Source organism: Ylistrum balloti, unplaced genomic scaffold (assembly GCF_031769215.1).
Source record: "Ylistrum balloti isolate Yb309-2 unplaced genomic scaffold, AGI_CSIRO_Ybal_v1 Utg370274, whole genome shotgun sequence".
Taxonomy (NCBI): domain Eukaryota; kingdom Metazoa; phylum Mollusca; class Bivalvia; order Pectinida; family Pectinidae; genus Ylistrum; species Ylistrum balloti.
In genome coordinates, this window is record NW_026782212.1 from 107,553 (window position 1) to 117,531 (window position 9,979).

Here is a 9,979-nt window from a genome sequence, read left to right on the forward strand (position 1 = left end):
GAGAAGCCAAAGTGCCAGCTTTGCACAGAACGTGGGACCATGGGACAAATCGTGTCGGCATGCAATACCGCATCTACACAGGGTTGGTACCGGTGGAGCCAGGTGCTTCAGGAATTACCGGACATTTTCGAAGTAAAAGGTAGAAGAGAACATGGAGTATGTACAAACCATCATTCACATGGTTTGTTAAAGCAGGCGAGCAGGAGACGGAAGCTACAGTGAGAAACATTGACATTCTGGAAGAGGCACAGCCATGGGAGATGGGTCTGCTGATTAAAGGCATATTTTAGACATCGAACTGACGTTGCCCCGAGAGGATCAGTTGCTACCAGGATAATGAGCGGAAAAGGGCAAAGTACCCAGATTTCATGAAACAGTGTGGACAGCATGGGTGGCATACCTGGCTCTTTCCTGAAGAGGTAGGATGAAGACAGTTCCCACCAGCAACCACAGTCTGGTGAACACTTCGGACTTTGGGTGAATTTGAGAAGACAGGTAAGATGGCAGTGTGCAGACTAGCCGAGGCTGCCGGACCTGCATCTTCCAAACATCTCTCTACACTTCCACTACATAAATTGTCCATCGCCTTATAGCTACATAACATGTGGGCTACTTTCACTATGGAAACATAAGATGCAGAGCTGTAGATTTTAGGGAGCATTAATCTATTGGTTCATGTAACACATTAACAGATTTTTATTGAATGATTCTGATATCCGTGCTATCTGGCTTCACTTAAGTAGTCACATCTTATTTTGCTTGTAGTACTTACTATTTTCGTTACAGTTATATGCTCTGTATAACACTGAAGTGTTAAATATCATTTACATGTAACATTTCCTACTAATGACTTCTTGATTGCTTGACAGAAATTAGTACTAAAAACCTGTTGAAAACTTAGTATCACTTTTGATCTTGGATATCTCCAAAGAAATTGAATTCCAAAATACATATGATATTAAGTAATATAACAGGTGAACAAACTATGGCATTTGTATATACTGTAAGTATGCATCTCTCAACACCAAAAAAGAAACGATGTCAAGACATTCATATTTTTAACAGCATATCAAATTTTATACAAGACATTACTTTACATCATTAAATACTTAAAAGAAAATAAAAATCGTTTTAATATATAACAATTTTATCTATATTTTCTAAGTTGTACTTTATTTAACCAATGTATCACATATTATCACATGTACGGCACAACAAATTTCCTCTTCAAAGCCCACAAAAAACAAGGACAAAAGGATCACATTTACAGTGTAGCACTCATATGTATAGTATTCTGCACTATAGGAGCACTTTGATATTGCATGTTAATTAAAAGAGTGGGAATACTTGGAATCAATTTAATTCATGTCTAGGATTTTGCACACCATTATAAATCCATTTAAGTTAGACATAACAAAAAACATATGTTAAGAAAAAAATAAGTAGAACTGAAAAAACTGCCCATTTTTTGTTGTATTTTTTCTTTGATATCTGAAATAGCTTTCGATTGCTTAAGGTGACACAAATTTCAACCCATTGCTTCAGATTCAGATGTCTATACACTAAAATTTAATATGTTTTTGATAACACACATCAAAGTAAAAAAGGAATGAACAGAAAGCAATCAGCAGCAAGGAAGTAATATTTCTTTAAAAAAATACAGCTAAATTACATACTTTTCTTAACCTGCCACCTACTAGCTTTTAACAGAATGATACAACATATGGCGATAAAATGTAACTTTCATTTACATAAGGGAAATAACTCCTGCATTAACATAATTTCTTTCTGACAAAATCACAACCCATACAGTTAATGCATTGTACAATATTCTTTATCTTTAAAGTATAAATTAAATACTCAGAACCTGGTAAACTGTGCATACATTTAATCTTTTGGTTAAGTAGATACAAATTTACAATTAATACTTTAATAAGTACAAGTATATTGCTTACTCACATGCTGTAACACGTATAGTTTAAAAGCACTATTTTTTTTCTATAATTATTTATATCTGACATATATATTTCTTGTCTTACATGATATGATCTCATGTACTCATGATCCTGTCTCTCCATAGATCACAAATAATGATTACTATAATAATACTGTAAGTTCCTTTCACATCCTATCATCTTGAAACAATCAACAGTTTAATATATAATTTTAAAATTTTGTAAACACTGGAAAGATCAATTTCCACACGATAAACTGACAATCTGATAAATATTCCCACATGATAGATATCTGTAATTAAATGGGATCATTCCATTAAAGTCAGCATGCAGGCCCTAGTTGTTAAAAGCTTGATTAGATTTAACCAGTGGTAGATGAAATATTTTAAATAATATTTAAACCAGATATTCTTCACCATTTTGTATCAGTAGATCTGCTTAAACAGATCAGACTGATATATTTGGAGTGTCAATATGATTCAAAAGATCTTGCTTCAGTGGCAGCAATTAATTTGAGCAACTTGGGCCAGATGGACGTGTCCAAGAGAAAGCGATCTACTGATCATTTATCTGATGAAATGGACAGGACACATCTATTAGTCAATAAATCATTTCACATAACACAGTGCTGGTTTTTGTTTATGTACAAATTATTTATATAACTAACAAACCTAAATAAAGTGTTTGTAAATATGTTAAGGTCAAACAACTGCTGACAAGGCATATTTCACCAAGCTTTGCCTATATAAGTCAAGTCTGTTATCTTTTCTAATAAAAATAAACAAAACAAAAAAAGTATTAAAAAAAATAGCCCTTGAATATTTTTTCCAAAGAAATCCTCCTGTTTCTGTCATACTTTACTTTAACAATAATTGCTTTTTTAAGACCAATGATGTGGTGTGATAGATACCTTCTTTGTATATTATGTGCTATAAAAGCTACTCTATACAGAATGAAATTGACTATGTCCATATGAAATGGTCTGATAATAATCAATATACATATATACAAAATATACATTTTTACAGATTTTATCATTTTAACGAAGTATTCTCAGAAAGTTTCTGATTCCAATGATTTGCTGTAGAGAATTTATACATTCTACATTATATATTGCTTTGCTGACAAACTTTGCCTGTCAATATCAAAAACTTAGTATGCAACATATATTTTGATACTTCAAATTTTTTCAAAATAAAACAATAAATCATTGAATGAGTCAAACCATTTGATAAATCACCATGACAAAATGAGGTGACACAAAAAATGTCTAGTATTTCTAAAAGTATGGAGAAATGTCCTTCTGTATTCTAACCTAATTTTAGTAATTTCTGTTCATAATCAATAATACACACACCAAACTGTTCAAACCTTGAGAGGTACCATTTCATAGTTTCAAGGTCACAATATCATCAATATTGCAGCAGCAGATCGAGTTATTATGTACACAAAGAATAAGTAAATCAAAACCTGTTTTAGTAAATCAATCCCAGCATATTTTAAATGGTTATCTAGTAACACTTAACAGAGCTAGCATTTCATGTTTATAACATGTCGTATACAACATCAACTCAAATGAATTTTCCTTAATTTTGAAATACGAAACAATTCAGCAAATTACAGTTCCCTACCAATTGTGAAACTATATGCAGAGAATGCACTGCAAGTGAACCCATACCCCAGGTATGGAATTCTGATTAAGAGTAGTGTACGGGAAAGAACCCTGAAAACAGTTTTTCTTTGATGTAGGTCAAAGGTCAAAATGTAGGTCACACAAGAAGTATCCAGAACTTAAAAAAGATAGCAGACAGAAGGACAGATGGACACATGGCAAAACTATAGTCATCTCTACTTCCAGGAGAGAACATTTTTTGCCATTTTTTCTAATTCAGTAACCAGAGTATTGATTTTTGGATGAGAAAGGGGTCTAGGTTTCTATTCCTTAACACATAATATCTAATTTTTACTTGATTCAAGTGCTAGTATGAATTTATACAGATATGATTCTGATTTGCATCCCATTATTGGTAATTATGGCGCAGTTTGGTACATATCTATTGCATGCTTATTTGCAAACCACAAATATCTTATCTTAAACTAAAAATCACATCCTTTAGCATAAGCCACGCTGGGAAGAGTATCTGTTAAATTTTCCATGGCAGTGCAAATAGGAATCATATCTAGGAAATAATAGATCTGTAACAACACCTCCAGATAAGCACAGGAAATTATTCCACACTCATTTGTAGTAATGCATTAATTGTTGAGTCCTTGTTTCCACGGTTTGCTTCCAGGACAGATTTAATAGCCTCCTCATCCATATTAGGAAACATGTCCTTAACCTGTTTGAGGTCATCTTCTGTGTACAGAGGGCGTGTTTGTTGTGGACCAGCAGTTGGCTGGGATTGGGTCTGTTGGACTTGCTGTCCTTGTGTTGGGTAAACTACAACATAAACATAAAAAATACCACTATGTCCTCATCTTATATGAGAAAAAAAAAATTTGCCATTATTTCTTCCAACTTAGTTCAGTTTCAGAAAAACCCTCTGCAAATTATAGACTACAAACAAGTGTTGTGTAATACATGTTCGGTACTACATGCAAACAGGTGTTATGTAACACATGTTGGGTACTATTTTCAAACATGTGTTGTATAACACACATTTGGTACAACTTACATACAGGTGTTGTGTAATGCATATTGGAGACTACTCACCAACAGCTTTTGTGTAATGCTTTTTAAGTACTACTTACCAACAAGTGTTGTGTAATACATGTTAGTTAATACTTACCAACAGGTGTTGTGTAATACATGTTAAGTACAACTTATCAACATTATTTGTGTTATACATGTTGTGTAATACATGTTAGATAATACTTACCAACAGGTGTTGTGTAATACATGTTAGGTAATACTTTCCAACAGGTGTTGTGTAATACATGTTAGGTAATACTTACCAACAGGTGTTGTGTAATACATGTTAGGTAATACTTACCAACAGGTGTTGTGTAATACATGTGTTGGGCTACTTACCAACAAGTGTTGTGTAATACATGTTAGGTAATACTTACCAACAGGTGTTGTGTAATACATGTTAGGTAATACTTACCAACAAGTGTTGTGTAATACATGTTAGATAATACTTACCAACAAGTGTTGTGTAATACATGTTAGGTAATACTTACCAACAGGTGTTGTGTAATACATGTTAGGTAATACTTACCAACAGGTGTTGTGTAATACATGTGTTGGGCTACTTACCAACATGTGTTGTGTAATACATGTTAGGTAATACTTACCAACAGGTGTTGTGTAATACATGTTAGGTAATACTTACCAACAGGTGTTGTGTAATACATGTTAGGTAATACTTACCAACAGGTGTTGTGTAATACATGTTAGGTAATACTTACCGACAGGATTTGTGTAATACATGTTAGGTACAACCACAGGCTGTTGATAGGTAAATGATGTGGGTGCTGAGGCAGGCAGATTTTCCAGAGGCTGCAGACAAATATTATTTATTCAGTTTTAATATAAATGTACTTTAAACTCTACGGATCAACATATTGTGCCTCATACTGAAAAACAAGAGTTTAAAGAAAATATTCAAACATATCTGACCTACCCACAAATTCTTACATGATGTTCAAGATATTTGACTTCATTCAATATCAGGGCAATAACAAAATTGTCTGTATTGTGTACTTAACATCTACATCATTTCAAGGATTTCTGCAATGTGTACTCAATATCTAGGTCCTTACGAGTTTGTTCAGTACTGTGCAAATATCTAGGTCATGACAATTTCTTCAATATTATGTACTCAATATCCAGACTGTGTAAAGATTGTCTGTATTATCTACTTACTGTGAATGTCATCACTAAATTGATCATGCCCTCCTTCTCATCACCTTGTTTTCCACTGAGGGGGAACCAGTTATCCCCAGTGTCCCCATTTAGGACTCCCTGTGGTATTGTAATATATGCCCATGCTATTCTGTCGTCCATAGTGAACTGTCTCTGTTGATGAAAAATAAAAAACAAAAGACAAATTATGAATGCCATTCAAAGGTAATATAATACCCAGTGTTTAACTTACATGTACATGGTATACTATTTCTGAGTTTTTATTTTCTATATTTTCACTGAAGGTATTTTGCATTAAATTGTGAAGTTAATTGTAAGAAATTCTTGTAGTTCATGACCACTCATCTCAAAGATTATATTCAGGTGTGTGTAACGTAAATAACTGACGTCCCCCGATTAACCCGTAATGGTTGTAAACTACACCTAACATTTCTAGCACAATATAGACTTGTCTGTGTATAATTTCACAATGAAAATGATCAATTATGACAATAATATGAAAAAAATGTATACTGTACTGGAACATCAAAAACAGAAATAAAATATGGTACATGCTGATTCACAAAACCTGCTCTATTCAAAAACCAAAACTTGGCCTAATTTTGCATGAAATAAATCTGATTGGGAATTGGACTCTTATTTGGCACCAGAGAGCCCTAAGAAAAAGGCCTGACAAATTATGATTCACAACAAGCTGATAATTTCCAAAAAGTTATTTTACTTACCTCATCAAATATTTCAACATATATACTTTCTACTCCATGCGGCAGATATCTTAAAGAGAAACCAATATCATTACAGGTGAACAAAACACAAACAACTTTTGATTTTATCTGAATCCAAACAACCTCTATATAACTCCTAAACAAAAGTCCAGGAAGTTAGATTATCTTATCATTACAATGTAGGGTACTGATGAGAAAGATAGTACTGTATAGTGAATGTATCAGAGAGATATAAACAGGATGTACACAGTATTGTATCACAATATAACATAGTTTAATCTGTAGTGTATTAGAAAGGAAGAACAATGTTTACACGGTAGTACATCAAAGAGGAATCATAGATCTTGATTATTAAGTGTACATGGTAATGTATCATGGTGTGTACACCATATATTATAACATAGAACACAGAATTCACTGCCCTATACATCAAAGTAGCAAATTGTATGTACACTATAGTGTATCACATAGTTTTACACTATAGTGTATCACATAGTTTTACACTGAAGTGTATCACATAGTTTTACACTATAGTGTATCACATAGTTTTACACTATAGTGTATCACATAGTTTTACACTGCAGTGTATCACATAGTTTTACACTGAAGTGTATCACATAGTTTTACACTGCAGTGTATCACATAGTTTTACACTGAAGTGTATCACATAGTTTTACACTGCAGGGTATCACATAGTTTTACACTGAAGTGTATCACATAGTTTTACACTGCAGTGTATCACATAGTTTTACAATGAAGTGTATCAAAATGATGAAGTTCACACAGAAGTGTAACATCGAGGGACAAAATGTATCAAAGTGTACACTGTAGTGTATCAGAATAATGATGTGTACATTGAAGTCAAAAGGAGGAGCAAAGCATACACTAGTATATCACTGAGGTGTTCAAGCTCAGGAGGAAAATCTGAAGAGTAGGATTTAATCTGAATTATTCTACAACAATACATATATATTTTTTGAGTTACATAATACCTACACTGAAACCTCCTTATTCCAGTGTGGGTTCTTGGCTCCGTTATATGCTGTTGGTGTCTCAAAAACTGAATGTCCCAATCTCACCCTTACATAAGGATCCATCTTTGTAAGACCATAGTTTTTTGCTAGTTTTGCCTGAAAGAAAAATAATACAATTATGTTTTCTTTGTCTTTCAAGTGTCTTTTAAAATCTTATAAAATCATCTCTTCCTGAAACAAACATTTACAGCTGTCCAAACATGTCACATATACATTCACATTGATGTCTCTACAAACCTTGATTTAAAACTAATCATATACAATATATATATTGTGTAACAATAAAAGAAATATGCAAAATAACTCAAATGTGCTTAACATTCCATGAAAAATGAGCAGTCTTGAGTTACACAATAGACAGAAGTATATTTATGCAACAAACTATCATTAGATTGTAGTATAAAGCTATATTGAATATAATTTGGGTGACAAATATAATTTTATTCTGATATAATTTTTGAGTTTTGTTTGGTTACTTATTTTTTTTCTTTTTTTTTATTTGAGGTTTTCTTACTTAAGAGCGATATTAATGGATATGTCAGTATATTGATACCAAAGTGACCAGCAGCCATGTTTTATTCTAGATGTATTCCTACTGACAATGACAAAGATTTTCTAAATATAGAAATAGTAACCTTTTGATGCTTTATAAGTGTGTAAAAATTTGATGGAAAGTTGTTAAAGTGCAAAAACATTTTATCACAGATGCTTTGACAGACAGATGGATGGGGGAAAAAACTTCAGTCTCCTCTTGTTTCACTGGAAAGGTACTTATTGATAAGGCATATAAATCTACATGATGCATTAAGCACAACATGTTAGGAAGGTAAAACCTGTAAACAAATTCTGCAGGGTCTACTGAAATTCCTATGAAACTGATTTTTACTTCCACTAGTATGTACTATATATGATACATGAATCTACACTACCTGAATGATGCTGAGGTTTAGCCTTCCTGTGACATTGGCCGGAATAGAAGAAAAGCCTCTTGCTTGCTGGGCCTGCAGCACCTGAGCCACTCGGCTGTCTGCTATCACCTGTTGCTGCACAGAACTGGAAGGCATACGCAGGAAATCTTCTGGTAATTCTCCTACCATCACCTACAACACAGCAATGATACTTAACTGTTAAAAAAGCTTATACATGTAAATGTTATACATATCACAAGGTTTTCCTTCAATGACTTCGAATCAAATCTCAGTCAATGTAAACACTATTAAACAACATGCAATATCTTGTACAAGAGTAGAGTACACAATAAAAACTGCCTGTACATGAAGAAAAAGGTGTTCTTGTAGAAGTCTGTCTTGAATTTTGAATTATTTCATTATTACCTTGTATAATTACTTAGAAGGTTGGGCATAGTCCTGCATTTGAAGGATAGTTACCATTTTTAGTAATCATTTCATTACTTAAATGCAAGGTCATTCTCAAATAAAGACATATAAAGTTTCTTTTTTAAGTATTGGCAACGAAAAAGGCCATCCCATTTTTACATGGTCCAATAACCAAAGGAACATGGTACATGTTTACACAAAAAGTTAAGCAGGCTCCATCTGTTTTTTTAATCACAAACTTTATCACCTCCAGTATTTCTCAACTGATTATGTGACTGAAAATAGAACACAGGTAAATATATGCTCGCTTATGACATTTGCACTAAATGTTGACGCTGATTATATTCAGTTATATAAAACGTCATTGAACACAAAAGTTATGTAACAGAAGCGAACATTTCCTATGCAACTATATTCAGTGTCACATTGGACATATCAAAAAGACGACGCCTTTTTGTTGCAAATTTCTAAACAAACCTTACGAGTTTCTATTTGAGAATGACCCTGCATTTGGATACCTAAATGATTACTAAAAGCGATGCATTTTCCCAAATGCATGATATTACGTACCCATATGAGGGGATTATACCCAAACTTCTGGTTATATGACTGTAATCATTTCGATATTGAACATGTTATAACAGACAATGATAAGTGCTTGGGTCGTTTACAGGCACCTGTATCTCGAACATAAACAAATCACGTACAACTTAGGTTCAGTATGTTGTGTTTGAGATATTTACGACTTCCGTTTACAACCACAGCACAATAGAAAATAAATGAAAATTACCAAGAGCCCTACAAAAATATGCATCCATATCACAAAATGAAAAAGCCGCACCAACCTGATTCCTGCGACTAGCCTGAGCTTGCTGATCTGTTGTTGTCATCTTCGTTATCAGGCAGATTGTTTTGAATGACGCACTGTCATGAGTTGCTTCCTAAAAGGTAACTAACTCTTGTTTACCTTTTCCGTTTCCGGTGTAGAAAATCCTTTTAAACAAAAACAACAAACAAAAAATTTTAGTCATAATTATATCATATTGTATCAATAAAT

At 33.2% G+C, this 9,979-nt stretch overlaps 1 protein-coding gene across 1 annotated transcript; it reads right to left on the reverse strand.

Moving 5' to 3' along the window:
• Nucleotides 1-1,129: 1,129 nt before the first annotated feature.
• On the reverse strand, nucleotides 1,130-9,856 carry LOC132552722 (toll-interacting protein B-like). Its single transcript, XM_060216915.1, has 7 exons — nucleotides 9,768-9,856; nucleotides 8,515-8,685; nucleotides 7,548-7,681; nucleotides 6,552-6,600; nucleotides 5,827-5,979; nucleotides 5,370-5,460; nucleotides 1,130-4,398 (listed from the first exon to the last, which is right to left on the reverse strand). The coding sequence occupies exons 1-7, from the start codon at nucleotides 9,810-9,812 to the stop codon at nucleotides 4,184-4,186; spliced, it is 858 nt and encodes a 285-aa protein (XP_060072898.1). The 5' UTR covers nucleotides 9,813-9,856; the 3' UTR covers nucleotides 1,130-4,183.
• Between the last annotated feature and the right edge of the window lie 123 nt (nucleotides 9,857-9,979).